This window comes from Erythrolamprus reginae, chromosome 4 (genome assembly GCF_031021105.1).
Source record: "Erythrolamprus reginae isolate rEryReg1 chromosome 4, rEryReg1.hap1, whole genome shotgun sequence".
NCBI lineage: Eukaryota > Metazoa > Chordata > Lepidosauria > Squamata > Dipsadidae > Erythrolamprus > Erythrolamprus reginae.
In genome coordinates, this window is record NC_091953.1 from 86,478,131 (window position 1) to 86,496,466 (window position 18,336).

Below are 18,336 nucleotides of genomic sequence, written 5' to 3' on the forward strand. Positions count from 1 at the left end.
GGGGGCTCGTGCCGTGAGCCCGGCAGAACAATTATTATTATTATTATTATTAGTTTCCTGTGAGGAAAAGGCAAAACTCTAGTCTAGTAGTCCCCAAACTACGACCCGCGGGATGGATGCAGCCTGCTGAGGTCATTTATTCGGCCTACGGCAGCACACCAGATTTTACCGATAGATATAATAAGCTCCCAATCTCCTGTCCACTCACCACGGTCGGCTACTGAACGAGGAGGTGGAGAGCCAAGGGGTGGTGAGGAAAGCGGGCCTGCAATTGGCCCCTTTCTTTGCCGCCTTTAGGGAGAGAAACTGTTGCTGCCCTATGGCAGAGCAGCAACAGTTCCTCTGCCTAAAAGCGAGAAAGAAAGGGGCCAATTGCAGGACTGCTTTCCTCCCTGCCCCTTGGCTCTCCACCTCCTCTTCACTTCCTCCTCTGCGGTGAGTGAACGGGAGAATCAGGAAAAGGCGATTGGCGATTCAAAAACCGTGCACTGAAAGTCACAGCTAAGTGTGCCATGGCTAAGGGCGTGGGGGGGAGGCGGACGCTTGCAAACCTCTGACCTCCACTGCCTCCCCCCCCCCCATGGCATAAGGCGAGCTCACCTCGCTGCTGACACAGGCAGCAGGGACCGCCCTGTCTCCCTTCAGGGCCTCTTTAATAGCGCTTCCCAGCAGAGGCACCGCATCTGCCCCATCATTGGCTCCTGCCGCTGGCGCGCAGCTCTGTTCACCTGAAGCCTGGCGTTGACACTTGAGAGTGGGCTTGGGGCTCTCGGCATCAGCGGCCGCCACGGTGCTGTTGTTGTCGCGGCACTGGCCAGTAAAGCCGGCTGCCCAGGAAAGCAGCGCAGGAAAGCGGCACGTTTGAAAAGTGCGCTGCTTTCCCGGGCAGATGGCTTTGCTGGCCAGCACCGCGACAACAACAACGGCACCAGGGCGGCCTCTGATGCCAAGAGCCCCAAGTCCACTCTCAAGCGTCAATGCCAGGCTTCAGGTGAGCAGAGCTGCGCGCCAGCAGCGGGAGCCTTTGGGGAGGCAGATGCAGCGCCTCTTCCAGGAAGGGCTATCAAAGAGGCCCTGAAGGGGGACACAGTGGTCCCCACCACCTGTGTCAGCGGTGAGGTGGCCAAACCGGCCGGGGTGGGAGAATACTGGAGTTGCGCGGAAAGTGTCACCAGCTGGTGGGGCCTGGTCCGAGAGGAGCCATCCCTGTCGCTGCACCAATGGCAGCTGCCATGGGGGCAGAGCCAAGGGGAGGGCGCGGAGGCAGTGCCCGCCGGAGAAGCAGAGAGAGAGAGAAGTGGACCGAAAGAAAGAAAAGGGAAAGAAAGGGAGGGAAAGAGAAGTGGAGAGGAAAGAGGGAGGGAAAGAAGGAAGGAGAAATGGAGGGAGTTTGTTGATTTAAGTTTAAATTTATTTGTTAATTAAGAAGTATAAATTACTTTATTACTTAATTACCTCATTACTTCTTTATTTTAAAAATTGTATTTATTCCCATTTTGTTTTTTACTTTAAATAAGGTATGTGCAGTGTGCATAGGGATTTGTTCATAGGGTCTTTTTTTATAGTCCGGCCCTCCAACAGTCTGAGGGACAGTGAACTGGCATCCTGTGTAAAATATTTGGGGACCCCTGCTCTAGTCCCTTCACTACGACTGAGTTTTTAAGACTGACCTACTGGGGTAGGCACTGGAGGGGACCTATTTATTATGCTAATTTTAACTCAATCTCTGCCAATAAGGCTGAAGTATTACCCATGATGGACTCTCGCAGCAGTGCATTAGAGAATACAATTTTTAAAAAGCAAATTTAAGAATCCAATTTGCAAGGGATAGCCTATTAGAAGTGGTATCTATATTCCTATGCTAGCATAAAAAATAACTACATATAATGGATTGTTAATTAATCTCCTTTGGCAATTTTCCTGGTATGCGCAGAGTTAGTAGTTTTTGAACATATTTGCAATCATAAGGTATTATGTCTTACATCTGAAATTCTTAGGCTACTCAGTGCAGAATTAATATCATATTATACAATACAATTTTGATTATCAGATTATTCAATAATGAAAAAAAGTCCTTATGTGCAGACATTATAAATCAAGATAGATCTATATTTCAAGGATTCTTCCATATAAAATCTCCTTCAATATATAGATGATAGGTACTAGAAGTTTTATTTTAATACAAAATAGGATGCATTTCTGGAATTAGTTTTTCAAACCTATGAGCTAAATTGGTTCAGACCCAAAATTTTAAAAAATTATAAAAGATAAAGAGTCCATTTTTAAAATTTTCCTAAATAAACAATAAAATAAATAGCAAAAAAGAAATACATGAAAGAATGAATATGAGATAAAAGCAACTGTTAAATAATTTGTTTGGAATTTAAATGGTTTCCTATAAATAAATCATGAAGTATTTCATATAACTAATAGAAGAGTTTAACTTCTCTTTTAAAACTATTATTTTGTACTTAAGTTTAGAAAGGATATAAACATTATTAATTACTTAAAAAACAATAGTGATGGCAGTTAAGAGCATTTAGATGACCATATCTGAGATACTGAAATATGCATGAGTTTCACTTAATTGAAAATAGCTTTTTATGTTGCTTTGTTCCTCCCTTTATACTGAACCAGCCAGTCTTTCTTTTACATTCAAATGAAGAAAAAGGTTAATTTTTCCAAAATAAAGCATAATAAGGAATGTTGCCTTAATTGCTTTCATAAGACACAATTCCCATTGTGGAAATATAGTTAAGTTTGAATTCCTAATTGATTTGCATATGTGAAGGGAAGACAAAATGTTGTCTGCATATTTTGGAATATTAAATTGAATTTTGATGATCCGAATGCAGATATTAGATGATCAAAGTATGTTGTGAGAATTAGCTCCAAGTGGAAATACCTCTGAGTCTCAGAAAGAGGACAGCTTTGCTCTTTAATTAGAGTAGGCTGGGGAGATACTGTTAAGTTTAGGAAAGAAGCTGAAACAGAGAAGCAAGCAGGACACTTAGGAATTCTATTTGTAGCAGAGCTACATTACCAAATGAGCAATAAATTAGACATTTTCTATAAGTCAGTACAGTAAAGACAGCTGTTAAAAAACTAGGTCTATGGAATTTACTTATCTTTTGGAAAATTCAAGAAAGCCATTATTTCTTGTCAGCTAAATAAAAAGTATGTATATATATTAATAAAATTTGAAACATTTGCATGTGAAAATAAGATTGATTAATAGCACCAGGAGCAATGTCAAAGTGAAACAAAAAAAAAATGTTAAATTGTGATTGTGGTTTGTTTATGTGCATATGTGACCTGGTCAGCATATTTGTGAACAATGCACTTTTGTTGATCACAAGAATATCACAAAAGATAGCCAAAAAACCCCAAACACACAACAGTTTGTTAAATGCATTTAGAAAGCATCTGCATATTTTAATCAAAAGACTAGAAGAGATGATAATGAAAAAAAATTGGGAAGTGTGTTGCAACTATTTCCCAGGAAGAGAAGATAATTTAAAATTTTTGAACAAGTTTATTGTATATTTGCCGATATAAAAATGCATATGACTGTTCAAACAGACTTGAGTAAATGGCTTGAGGAACACAAGATGCAGATTTGTATATAGCACATAGGTTCTGTTTTGCGTGAGTTTCTCCCTAAACAAGTTTATGAATATAGTGATAAGGGTTTTTTTTACTAAAGTTAAGTGGTTGCAGTGAAAGTAAAGCTGGATCTGAGAATTCCTGTGCAACAGTTACACTTTACCCGTTTCCCTCCCCCTCCCTTCCCCTTGACTACTTCAGCAGTGTAAAATAGTATGCCTTTTTGATGTTTTGGGAACTTTTTGGATGTTTGGCACCTCTCAACGCAGTTTTACATTCTGTTCCCAATATAGGTCTGGAAAGTTCTGGTTTTTTGCAAGAGATTCAATACTTTTTGAGTTTTTACATATTTGATGCAATCTCACTTACATTAATTCTTATATTTAGTTACATATATGAAGCTGTGGTTTACAGAAAAGTGCACTGTCAAGGAATTCTTAAAAATTGAGTTTAAATACAAGTAAATATTAAAGAGGTAGGAGCCAGGGAAATTAGCTGGAAAGGCATAGCAAAGAGACCCAAGATCTTGTATAGCTGCTTCCAGGACAATAGTAATGCAAGATACAATACAAAAAGCTACACTTTTTTTTTACTGGACAGCATATTTGCTTTAAAGTCTACTGCTAGCTAAGTGGAAACAGATGTATTGATTATGCAGATCATAACTATCATATTCTTGTGTGGGCAAATGTGATAGGAATGTTCATTCAGAACAAAAGAGAAAATAATCATCCTCAAAATGATTACACCCAGAGCTCAGTAAACAGATCCAAAATACTTGCTTATATCTTCCCCTTTTTGCTTTGTCAAAAAGGTGACCAGGGAAATCCATGGGATTTCTACATACAGTGGAAAACTCCTGTACACTTTGGTAAGAGATTTTTATGGACTTTATAGTAGAATTATCTGAAAGTGTCGGAAACACTGTAATTTGGGTCACAATAAATCACAGACTTATTCTCAAAAGCAGTCCATTTTATCCCATGCCCCAAAACACCACATTTTGGCCAAACTGTTTATGCAACATATTTACTGACTGCATGGCATCCCTGATCACTTCATCTCAGACCCAGTGGTACAATTTATTTTGTGGTTTGGGTGCAAATTTTTAAATTTTATGGGAACCACCCAGGGTTTAAGCATTTCCCATCACCCCCAAATGAATGGCATGCCATCCATTCCCATTTTTCTAGAAGGAGAGCAACACTTTGAAGTAAAAGAAATTTTAGACTCTCACAAGCACAAGGGCAAAGTACAATATTTAATTGCGTGGAAACATTTCTCTACTTCACAATCTGAATGGATTAATGAATGTAATGTTCTGGCTGTCAAACTCCTATGTTCCTTCCACCAGAAATACTCCAGCAAACCCCAAATGCTTAATCTTACTTCACTGCTTATTTAAGTTTTCCTTTTCCCCCCCCATTCCCAGGGTAGCACCTCTGAAAGGGGGGGGGGGGCGCAAATGTGAGATGCCTATATTTGTTTCTTTGACACTTGCTAGCAACTTCCATAATGGGTGGGGTAGGGAGGGGAATTTGAAAGGGGAAGAGTGCTGGAGATTTGAAAGAATGCTGTGAGAATCTGGGAACAATGGACACTAACAGGGACTAGAGTTGTCAAAGCTGAGTCATCTTCCTGCCTTCAAGGACACCCGCCTGGGAAAGGAATTTACAGCAGCACCTGATGTACCAGGTTCCCCAAATATCAGAATAGCATTTGATTGCTCTTATGAAGAGGAGGATTGCTTTCAATATATGATTTTTGTGTGGGTTTTTCCCATCTTGCCTCATTTGTACTGCATCCAGTTACCTACCCTGTTTCCCCGATAGTAAGACACCCCCGATTGTAAGACGTATCTGGGGTTTCAGGGGGGTCGGCTAATGTAAGCCGTACCCCGAAAGTAAGACATATGTCTTACTTTCGGGGAAACACGGGGGTATTGCCGGGGAGGGAGCCCGATGATGTCGCTTCCAAGCTCCCCGCGCGCCCCTCGCCTTCGCCTCGCCACAGCGCCACCGCCTCTTCCCCGGCTTGGCAAAGCGAAGGACGGCGCTGGTCCAAAGCGAGCCGAGTGGGCGGCGGCTTGCAGCAAAGGCGCTCGTCCCAGCAACCGAGTCCTGCCGAGGCTTGGCTGCAAGCGGCCAGCGAGGCCGACCAGCTCCGAGGCGAGCGGCCGGAGCTGCGCCCTCCTTCGCCCGCCTCCTTTCCGGCAGGCAGGTGGGGCTGCCCAACTGTGCAGAGCGGCTCCTCCCCTCCAGACACACGCTTCCCCGACACGCGTCTGTGGCTCCACACGTGCACACCGCTTGGAGCCCTGAGGTTGAACTTGGAAAAGGGCTCACGAGGCTCCTGTCCCGCGGCTGCCCTTCTGGACTCTGGGGAGATGCCTTCGGGAATGCGACCCTTTCAATTACTTTCCAATGTAAGACATACCCCGAAAGTAAGACGTAGTGGGGCTTTTGGGGGTAAAAAGAAAGTAAGACACTGTCTTACTTTCGGGGAAACACGGTAGTAAAAGAACCTTTTCTCTAACCTCCATGAAATCAAGGGTTCTTTCCTAGGAGCCAAATTGCGGTCAGTCTGATAGTAATATTTACTGAAGTTAAGCAGATTTGGATGTGGCTAGTGCCTTGATCATAGACAAATCTTGAATCCTAGGTCATTGTCTTGAATTCCATCAAAACTTTTTTATGCACATAATTGGTTTTTCACCCAATACAATCCTCACGAGTACACAGAAATAGTCTTTAAAAAGCTGAGGATCTGGAAGACAATCAGATCTAACTGCCATTCCCAAAGATGGGTAGTCGCTCATCTATAGTCAAGATGGCTAAATACCTGTATGTCAATCAAATAATGATCCCCAAATTCAGAAGAGCCTTGCATTCTGGCAAGTTTTATAATCCCCTTCCAGCAGCTGTTCTTGAGGGGAAATTATACGATATCCCATTCAAAAAAAGAATTTGTCACTATTGTGAAGACATTTCTGAAATATTAACCTATGTTTTGTTATATTGCCCTTATTATAAACTTGTCTGATTGTAGCAAAACATCATTTTATTTATCAATTTTATTTACCACTGTTAGTACCTGGTCAACATTATTATTTGTTTGAACATGTCTAAATTTTGTTTTGCCATTTGTACAATATGACACTCAAGCTTTACTATAGTTTTTATTTGCTATCTCAGGATTTTTCTTTTGGCTTTAGAGTTGATGATAGTAATAAAGTTTACTATTACAATAATGCATCTATTGTTTCCTAGAATTGATGTTTTTTGAAAAAACACTTTCAAAACTGATAGTATTTATATGCCAAGCTTCAGTCATACTTTATGGTAATTCCCTAAGCAAATAACCTCCAAATACATCAAGATTGAGATCATAAAAAAAAGACAACTGCACCATTCAATTGTACTTGTTAAAATTACCTTTATTTTGTGTTCTTGCCTAATCCTTTATTTGTTGCCAAAAGTATGCCTTTCATAGAAAATCATGTTTCACATGAATGTCTAAGATAGAGCGGTTTGTATGAAAACTGTTAAGAGATTACAGTAATATGAGCATAATTGTTTAAAACAGCAAGAAATAAGAATAAAATAAGAAAAATAGTCTTGAACCAGCGTTCAATTAAGTACTGAGCTGATAGAATTATTGTGTAAATTATTTAATTTTTCTTAACTTTAATATTCAGCATAGTAGATTTGAAAGTTTGAGTAGCAGATAATCTATGGAAGCATAGCATTTGTAAACAAAAGCAGAAATTAAATATAACAAAAAAATAGTTTGGAAAACAAATTTTTTCGAAATACTAAAGAGAAAGGAAAAGACATAAATGGGTTTATGTTCAAATCCCAACACTTCTAGTAGAGAATCTAAGATATGGTTTACTAAGGCAGGATTGGAAAAGCTTCACTTTTCAACCAAATTTTAAATGACAGCTGCAAGAACAATCTTACCTTTTTCCTGCTATAAAGAAAAATCAAGTCAATAATGAGAAAAGGAGAGATCCTACCTGCATTACAGCTCAACCACTGGGAACTGCTGTCTACATTACTAACTATTGTAATTACAGCTAAATGCAGCCTTTGACCGATAAATAGCCAATGTCTTGCCTTAAGACTTTGGGAACTGGCACAGCAGTCAGACATATACTAGATAATCCAGTAGCTGGATTCAATGTAATACTGCTTCATATCACTAATGCTACTTATAGCTTACTTATTCATAACTTTCAATGGTCTCTTCAAGGGCGTAAATCTGCACTGCGCAATACATTTCAAACTGGGTACGGATGGGAGAGTCAGCTGGCCACAGCATTGTGAGAGCTAAATTAGAACTAACAATGTAAGATCAGACAAATGAATGATCTGACTCAGCAGGTTGAGCCAGCATTCTGGGATGAGAATGGTATTAAAAATCCAAGCATTGTCTTTCTCATGGAAATAGCAGTGAAATTGGGCAAATGAAATGGAATGGTATGGGATTTCATTTAAAGTAAATTGGCTGGGCAGTATTCTCACCATAATTTTGCTGCAGATCTACAAGAAAGGGCCTTACTAAAACTAAACTAACAATTAATCCTCGTTTTTTCCTCACAGAAATAACTTGCCATCAGAGACCTACGGAAATGATACCTGTATATATATTACATTTCCGTCTCATCTATCTCTAAAGAAATCAAGAAAGTATACAGTGGTACCTCATCTTATGAACTTAATTCGTTCTGTGACGAGGTTCTTAAGAAGAAAAGTTCGTAAGATGAAACAATGTTTCCCATAGGAATCAATGTAAAAGCAAATAATACATGCAAACCCATCCAAAACCCCATCCCTTTTGCCTTATTACTGCCGGCATTCTGATCCTTGTTTGGTGGTGGGTGGAGGAGGCGGGGGAGGGGGAAACAGCGGAGGTTGCTCGGAGGGAGCCTCATGGGTGGATTGATACGGGCGGGAAACTGGGGCTTCCACCCTCCTTGAAAGTTTTTGGGGGCGGTGGCAGGCAAAGGGGAATCTGGGGGAGTCACTTCAAGGTGCCCAAAGCAGCAGGCTTTAATTCCTCCTACCTTCCATCCCCGCGGACCCTTCCTGATGCCTCCTTGCCAACCGCCAAGGAAGAAGAGAGCAGAAGGGTCTGATTGAGGAACTAGAAGGACGCCGTGGGTGAGGTGGGGAGAGCTGGGCAGAGGAGGAGGAGGGCACAAAGCAGGGTTTATCACCAGCCTTGCTCCCAAAGGCCAGGCCGTGAAGAGAGCGTCGGAGTTGCTGCAGTCTTTTGAGGAGCGCTCCTTCACGGAGGTCTCCAGGTTTTGGCTACTGAAGGCTTCGGCGCACAAAAGCTGAGGATGGGTGCTCCCTTCTGGGGAGAGGGACTTGCACCGAATGACCCTCTGTTGGAGTTTTTGCCGGTCCATGGTGAGAAACCGGTCCTATGGCAGGAAATGTGCCGCCGCCACCGCTGCGCTCTGGCTTCCCAAGACTGCAGTCTGAAATCCCTTCTGCCTTAGTGGGTTTTTTGCCTGTTGCCGCGATATTCCCCCAGCAGTAAGCAAGGCTCGATGTCCTGACTCTCGAGGAGCTCTTTTGCCTGTCTTTCCAATCCTGAAATCGCCTTGCAAGGAAAGGAGACAACAACATCTCTGCAGATGAAGATGGAAGTAGAAAGTCCCTTCTGGACAGGAGGGAGGGCTAAACGATGCCCAGTGGCGGAATGCCAAAGTGGCTTGTGTCCCAGCTGGAAATGGTTCCTCCGGATTTGTTTTCACTGCTTCTGGGATTGCTTCTTCTTCTTAGCAACTTTTTTCTTTTCTTTCATTCGGTTAAAAACGCCACCCTTAATTTATTCCTCCTTTCCTTTTTCTCTCTCTCTGTCTCTCCGAGCATTTGAGTGAGGGAGGCTGTGTTTCTCGGAGCGTGGGAAGGAGAGGATGGGGCAACAAGAGACCACTGGCTTGCTTGCTTCCCCCCAACACATGCACACACACACACACACCTTTCTTCCTCCCCCCCCCCGTCCCCTCAAATCCTGCTCGGGGCTGTATAATCATCAGATCAAAGTTTGAGGCGTGTTTGGTTTTTTGGAAGGAACCTGGGGTTTTAACAGAGATTTTAATGATTGGTCCACTGGCTCTTAAAAGGGTGCCTTTTCTGTTTTAGGAACAAGAAGTTGGTTTGTTTTCACCAAATGGAACCTAGCAGCTTTGAAATGTCTTTTTTCTCTCTCTCTCTCTTTTCCTTCGCCCCACTCAGACGGAGGCTTCCAAAGGGCTTTTTAAAAAAAGCATTAACATCTCCGTTCTCCTAAGGTTGGGGTTGCAGGAGAGGAACTGCAGCAAAGTCACCGGCTCCAGCTCGGGAATTCTGCAGCTGGCACCCTCTGCTCAGAGTGCCTTCACTGATCGCTGCGCCCTCCCAAAGGCGCCCCCAAGGTGGGAGATTGGGGTGGGGACTGATGGACCTGAGCCCCATCCCACCGGATGATCAAAAGTGCCCCGCGGGCTCCTCCACCGGCTGAATGTGTTGAGGGGACGCCCGCCCTCTTCTACGAAGCTGCTGCCGTGCTCCCCGCCTCACTTGCCCAGCAGCAGGCGTTCCTCCCGGAGTCCATGCCGGTACCGTCCCCAGTTCAGATGCCCGCCTCGGAAGCCCAGGATCCGCGCGCAAGGCTGGAAGACAATGCCCTCCCTCAGGAGCAGCCGGGCACGCATCTCTCTAGCCCGGGAGCTGCCTTTCTGAACAACTGAGTTTCTCTGGCTTCACCCAGTGAGGGAAAGAGGCAGGGTGGTGCTGGAGGAAGAGGAGCTATGGCCGTAGCCATAGGTGACTCTCCCTTTACCTGCCAGGCCATCCTGGGATCTCTGCTGACCCCTGGGGCTGTGCCCCGTTTTATTTACCTGAAGTTTTGGGGTGGGGAAGGGAGCCATTATTTCTCTGCACCCCTCCACCCCTCCCCACTTTCTTGCCCTTTTTGGGAAACTTTTTCATGCAGGAGGAAAACTGAGCTACACACGCCGCTTGCCGAGGTTGGAAAATGTTGACACACGTGTGTGTGTGTGTGTGTGTGTGTAGTTCACTTTTTCTCCCATATGAAAAAGTTTCCCCAAAAGGGCAAGAAAGTGGGGAGGGGTGGAGGGAATGGGGAATGGAATGGAATTCATTGAGATATCTCAGGGGATCTTGCAGCTAAAAGCTTTTGAACATAGAATGGAATGGAAATAGGAGAGAATGGAATGGGAATAGGAAGGGATGGGAGTGGAAATGGGAATGGAATGGAATGTAGCGAAGTATTCCAGGGCACTGCCAGGATTGAAGGGGATCCTGCAGAAGATGCCCCAGGAGCAAATCTTATCTCTGTATCCATTAGGTATTCCCTGTCCTGGTTTCTCTTCCCCACTCCCACTTGCTAGCACACTTTTCTTTCTTTGATATATAGTAGGATTTCATCACATACTGATAACAGTGCAAACTAAACTGATGGATTATCGCTCTGTGGCTTTATATAGATGTTAAATATTAGGAGATATAAAACCAAATCCCATTATAGAAGTAAGAGGTCACCGAACCAATTTTTCTCCCACAAATATGAAAAATGAAATTTGCTTCAAACTCTGATTCACTGCCTGTCATACATACAGATGGCTTTGGTTTGCAAAGTCATGCCCCAAAACAAGTGGCTTCCTTTTCCTTTCTTCTGTGACTCAGAAGTTCATACAAGTATTGCCACTTTTTAACCTCAACAGGAAAAAGTTGTTGCCTTTTTTATGTGATCAGAAATTCATGACCCGGGGAGATAAGGCCTGCATTCTTTTTTAAACCTCTCCAAAACTCCAGTTTCATAAATATATTCTAGTTTTCAAATGTAACATTTTTATCCCTCAACAGTCAGGATTCAGGCCCGGCTACACCACGGAAACTGCTTTGGTTGCACTGATGGATGATCTCTGGCGGGCCTGGGACAGGGGCTTGTCCTCTGTCCTGGTCCTTCTTGACCTCTCAGTGGCTTTCGATATCATCGACCATGGTATCCTTCTGCACTGACTGGAGGGGTTGGAAGAGGAAGGCATTGTTCTTCAGTGGTTCTCCTCCTACCTCTCTGGTCGGTCGCAGCCAGTATTAGTGGGGGGGTCAGAGGTCGGCCTCGAGGTCTCTCCCTTGCGGGGTGCCTAAGGGGTTGGTCCTCTCCCCCTCCTACTATTCAATATCTACAGGAAACCGCTGGGTGAGATCATCCAAGGGCATAGGGTGAGATATCATCAGTACGCTGATGATACCCAGTTGTAGATCTCCACCCCATGTCCAGTCAGTTGAAGCAGGCGAAGTGATGTGCCAGTGTCTGGAGGCTGTTGGGGTCTGGATGGGTGTCAACAGCTCAAACTCAACCCGGACAAGATGGAGTGGCTGTGGGTTTTGCCTCCCAAGGACAATTCCATCTATCCTTCCATTACCCCGGGGGGGAGTTATTGACCCCCTCAGAGAGGGTCTGCAAGTTGGGCATCCTCCTTGATCCACAGCTAACATTAGAGCACCATCTTTCAGCTGTGGCAAGGAGGGCCTTTGCCCAGGTTCGCCTGGTGCACCAGTTGCGGCCCTATTTGGACAGGAAGTCACTGCTCACAGTCACTCATGCCCTCATCACCTCGAGGTTCAACTACTGCAACACTCTCTACATGGGGCTACATTTGAAAAATGTTCAGAAACTTCAGATCGTACAGAATGTGGCCGCGAGAGCTATTGTGGGGCCTCCTAGATTTGCCCACGTTTCATCAACACTCCGCGAACTGCACTGGTTGCCGATTAGTTTCTGGTCACAATTCAAAAGTGTTGGTAATGACCTATAAAGCCCTTCATGGCATCGGACCAGAATACCTTTAGAACTGCCTTCTGCTGCACGAATCCCAGCGACCGATTATGTCACACAGAGTTGGCCTTCTCCGGGTCCCATCGACAAAACAATGCCGTCTGGTGGGCCCCAGGGGAAGAGCCTTCTCTGTGGTGGCCCCTGTCACGCTGTGGATTGACAGCCTCCAAAGACATTAAGAAACATCCTGTAGTTAAATGGTTAACTCTGTTTGTTAATGTAGCTCCTCCCTCTCTATGATGTAACACTGCTTTGCTCACTTCCTCCCTCACGCAGGAAGAGAAGCTCTGGCAGACATCTTATTCTCTTACTAGCTAAGATGCAAGACGTGTATTCATGCCTCTCCGGCAAAATACTTTTTTTCTACTTTTTACAATAAAAGATAACTTCATTTTTATAATGAAACCTTGTAGCTTTATTCCATCGACCTCCGGAAAGCCTCACTTCAGTTTTAACAGGCTGAGCTCTCTCTGTGAGATTCTCTTTCCGTCAGCCCCAGCCCTCTGGAACCAACTCCTCCCGGAGATTAGAACTACCCCCACCCTCCTTGCATTTCGTAAGCTATTAAAGACCCACCTATATCATCAGGCATGGGGAAGCTGAGCCCCTGGGTTATATTATTTATGTATGATATGAATGTGTTGTATGTTTTTTAAATAATGGGTTTTAGATTTCTTTTAATGTATTAGGTTGGTTACATTGTTGTTATTGTTGTGAGCTGCCCCGAGTCTTCGGAGAGGGGCAGCATACAAATTTAATAAATTATTATTATTATAATTATCCCGATGGTACCCAATCCACAAGTTTTAATGGGAATCTTTTAACATGAAGAAAGGCAAATATACACGTACCAATGAGCAAGGTTGAATATGAGTTGGTCACTGGGACCAGAGATTTGGTCTTCTGAGCTTTTGGGCTCATAATCAGTTAAGGGCAGCTGCCCACACAGGAGGGACTCCGTCCAGTTAGTGGAAATAGAGCTGTACATGCAGCTCCAGCAAACTGGAGGCCGGGCGTGCACCCTGCATGGGATTTGCTTCCTGCGCAAGGACTGTGCGCAACTGTGGGATTTTGGCATTTTTTGCTGCTTCATGGCAAAACCTGCCAAAATCTTGTGAGGATGTGCACGATTTCACTTCCTGCACATACGCAGGAAAAAAATCTCATGCTGGAGGTGTGCACCCACACCTGCCCGGAGGCATCTTGGCATACAAAGATAAGTGCAGCACTTCACTGTTCATAATGGGGCCATTTTCATTTTCTCTACTGGAATACGTGATTTGGGCAATTCGGTCAATCGTACCTATGTGATGCTTCTTATTAACTGTTTGGTGTGTTGATGACTGGCAATTGGCTGTTGTTTCCTTGTGCTGCCAAGCTATTGACTCCTAAGTACTTGATAAGCTGGTGGTAAATCAGCACTTCTGTTAACTTACAAGGCCTGTTTTCCAGGCTACAATAATTTCTCTGGCTATCTTTGTACCTGCATGGTCAATAATCTTAGTATTTGCAAAATTAAAAGTGTCCTTGTTCATCGCAATGAGTTCAGATTAATGAATGTTGGATCTCCTCGTTGGACTGCTCACTTTCTCATTTCTCTCTCAGGAAGAAGGGGGTATGCCACTGAGTTAGCCGGTCCTGGTGGAGGCAGTGGCGACAGCAGCGGTGGCCTGGGGCATGGACATGACATTCCCGGCACTGCTGCTCCTCGAAGGGAAGCCACTGCTGCCGTCTCTGCCTGGACCGGGTAACTCAGTGGCACACACCCTCCTTGTTCCTGCCACCCAGAGGCCCCGGCAGCTGCCTGGAATGCAACACTTTGCTGCTGGGTGCAGAGCGGAGCCCCCGGGAACTGCTCACAAGGAGTATTCCCTGCATGCAGCCCTGATCTTCCGTCGAGAGGGGGCTCAGCTCCATCAGCTCCCACACCAATCTCCCGCATTCAGGGGCATCCCCAGAGTTGAGCTACTGGCCTCCTGCCGAGGGCTGTCAAAAACTGGGTGCATCTTATACACCGAATGTTGCCGAGACCACCCAACAGCGGTCTCGGCAACATTTGGTGTATAAGATGCACCCAGTTTTTGAGACACTTTTTTGAAGTAAAAGGGTGTATCTTATACACCAAAAAATACGGTAACTGTTCTCTGCTGTCTGTAACTGCTTGAAGAAGAACTCTATTAATGGTATTATAAATTCATCTGTTACTATGTTTATAAAGAAGTTTATGAATCCAGATGAATCAATCATCTATGTGTGCTTCTGGTTTTGATTTTTGCAACAAACTCTAATATAGTGTTCTGATGCAACTCTTTTTGTGTGACAGTGGATGGTTATTGTTGAAACTAAGAATGCATGGAATGTTGGTAGCCTTATGATAAACAGCAGTTTCTAGACTTCATCTCTCTGCCTACTGATGAGCACATCTAAAAATGGTTACTGTCTAGCTGTTTCTTCCTCCATTGTAAATTATATGTCTGGGAAGATGGAAAGTCTAGTAAAAACTTGAAAATGATGACGACAAATGTGTTGCCCACGTAACAGCACCAAAGTATAGATGTGTAGTTTTGAAATGCATTGCGTTCTAGTTCATACAGGACAGTTTCTGCAATGACACCAGATATTGGAATCCAATGGGTGTCCTTTTTAATTGCTCATGGGGGGAGGGGGGATGTAGATAGGGATACTACATCAAAGGAAACCATGATCTCATCAGGAACCACATGCAAAGATCATTTTGTGATCCAAAGAGAGAAACAGGGAAAATGTGTCAGGATAAAATAAATACTATATTGCAATACTTTATTTTATTTAAAAAGTAATTTGTATAAAGTACCCATCTATTCTTAATTTTTTTTTACTGTCAGAATTTAAAATTATAAGCATTTCTACAGAAAATAAAATATTTCTTCAGATAATTGACAGGCCATTTAATGACCAAAGATATAATGGCACTGGAAAAAATATTTAAAAGTATTTTTTCCATCATCGCCTCCCTATGGTCACATGATAAATATTAAGCTGCTGGGCAGTGGCATATGTTTACAGTTTTCTGGGGTCATGTGAACGCCATTTGTGACCTTCTCAGTGGCTTTCAAATAGCAAAGTCAATGTAGAAAGCTGGTTTTGCTTAATGACCGTGAGGTTCACTGAACTACTTGCAGTGTCCTGCTTAATAACTATGGCAAAAAATGTTGCAAAACTAGGTATGGCTCACTTAATAACCACCTTGCTTTGCAATGGAAATTCAGGTCCCAGCTGTGATCATAAATCGAAGGCAACCTGTACTTGTGTAATATTAAAAAATAACAAAATATTATTCCACAAAGCTGATTTGTTATAATGCTTTTTGTGCTTATATTTGACATTACTGTTTTTTAATTGTATGGGAAAGGAAAACTTTCAATTTTTATAAAGTGTGCAAGGGTGCACATTCCTAGATAATAAACAACACTAATAAAAGGCATATGACAACAATTATATACACATTGATTAAAAATTTATGTTTTTTACAGTTATCATATCTACAATGTAGCAATAGTTGGGAGTCCAAAACTCAATTGTGAGATATTTAAATAAATACTTTTTAAATAACTGCCTCTCTCCCACTTACAATGCTATACAACACTTGTGTCATACTTACATCTTTAAAAAAAGCTTGCTTATGCCTACTGATTATTGCATTAAAACACAAAATACTACTACAATACGTGTAAAAGAGATGCCAGTGAGATCCTACACTACTTTCATCCATGCAGTTATATATTTATTGTAATACAGTGGAACCTTCAATTATGTTTTTCCTCCTTATAATTTGGCCATCCATTCAAGGAATCTTTCACTGTTAGTTATCTTATTTGTCAACTTTTATTATTAAGCTTTACAAAAGTAATGTAGTACAGTGACATGCTAGCATTGTTCAATAAACACAGAATACTTGGTGTCAATTCAAACACACAGAAGCTTCATTTGGCTGAATAAATCTCAGCCATGTTGCTTTGTGCAATCCTATTTTTTTCTTTCCCCTTCTCTGGCAGGCCACAAGAAGATTGAAAATTTCATTTTGGTTTTTAGACAGCAGAAATTTAACATACTATTCAAATACAAACACATTTCTATGGTTTAAAATAGCTTTCATAGCAAGCAACAGGAATAATAATTTTGAAATACACTTCTACAAAAATGGGGCTCCTCAGAAAATCTAAATCTAAATACTTTCAAGTGCCACTGATTTCCAATATGTGCTTAACTTCTCAATAAAAATAGATTTGAGAGTAATTACTTATTTTTGACAGAAATTATTCAGTTTAATTTTGGTAAGAAAAACAATTTGCTTATATAAGATATCAAATACTTTAAATATTTCTTCTACTAGTAACAACACAATTATTTAAATATTTCTATAGCATCAAAATAGAATATATATACTTAACATGTCTTACAAAATGAGGAATATTAAAAATAGATTCAACAGCTTCTGTTCTTCCCGGAAAATATCTGACTAAGCATTTTCTGTAATATATGCTATTAAGACTTAAAGAAAAAGGCCCTTGTTTACCTCAAATTGCAGCTGCTTTCATCTGATTTTGCAACAGAAGAAATAAGCTCTTCATCTTTCCTGGATTTTTCAGTTTGCCTCTTTGCTTCTGTTGATGTTCCCTGAAAACACAGTTTTATAATATGGTAAAGCAACAAATCATCAAGTTTCAGTTTCCTTAAACATATTATTACACACCCCTTCATTTGTGGATTTGCCTGAAGTCCACAAAGTATCCCGCCTTCTGCTGATTTAGCTTAAACCAAATGTAACATCTTAGTTTCACAAACTTTTCATTCAAGATACTAATTCATCTGACCAGTTAAAAGGAAGAAACTATAATTATTTGTAATTCTGTTTGGGAAAAACTTAAATGAGGACATTGAAACCCTAATGATTATGGTGCTCAAATGTATTTGGCATGCAACATAAACATTTTTTTTCAATACCTGTGAAACTCTCTCTCTCTCTCATCCATCCATCCATCTATTTAATCTATCCATTGTTTCTCCAATGAATACTTTCCTGTCAGATGTTTTCAATTTCAAGTTCTATATTTTCTCAAACAGCATAAAGAGTAGCTGGGTATTATGAAAGTTGAAATGTTAATACACCTGGAAACATTAGGTTGAAGATGGTTGATATAATTTGAGGGCAGATCCGCCCCCGTGGCCATCCTGGAAACTGTAAGAGTCCGGCCCTCATCACTTCAGTCCAGCACATGCCATCCTGGCATGCGTGCGTGTGCATGCACAGGTCCAGTTCCAAACTCAGCCCATTTGCAGCCCATTCCAGGCAGCAGGGATAAAAGCCTGGAACGGGTTGAAAATGGGGCATGCGGAGGCTGAAAATGGAGCACACGGAAGTAGCAATAGGCAGCAGCGGCGATGGGTGGTGGCAATCCCTGCAGCCTGGAACAGTTGATAGGCGGTATTCTGGGAGGCAGATCCAACTGCCAATCATCTGCTTGCTGACCTGGCTGTTTGCTGCAAGGAGGCAAATTGCTGGAAGGCAAAGACCAAAGGGTGGAGGCCAGTAGGTGCGTGGGAATGGTCTTCAGCAATGTTAGCTGTATAAGATGCACAGACATTTCCACACTTTTTTTTTTGGTGGGGGGAAGGGTATATCTTATACACCAAAAACTACTGTATATATTTAAGACAAAAAGCAACACAATAGAGACTGTGGGGTTAACCACATCTAATGCAGGATATTTGTAGTTGGTATTTTAAACAGGTATGTGAGAACAAATTATGTTTTGGATCATTATCTTTCTGAAGTATCCATTTTCTTTTCAGATTCAGTTTCTTCACCGCCTGGACATTATTTACTTCTTC

The 18,336-nt window shown here is 42.4% G+C and overlaps 1 protein-coding gene across 2 annotated transcripts in view; it reads right to left on the minus strand.

Annotated features, from left to right (window-relative positions):
• Positions 1-18,336, minus strand: part of SHROOM2 (shroom family member 2) — a 191,039-nt gene that overhangs the window by 26,081 nt on the left and 146,622 nt on the right. For both annotated transcript variants that reach the window (XM_070750847.1, XM_070750846.1), the window contains exon 5: positions 17,021-17,121. In XM_070750847.1, coding sequence (XP_070606948.1) covers positions 17,021-17,121 — 101 coding nt within the window. The remainder of the gene's footprint in view (positions 1-17,020; positions 17,122-18,336) is intronic.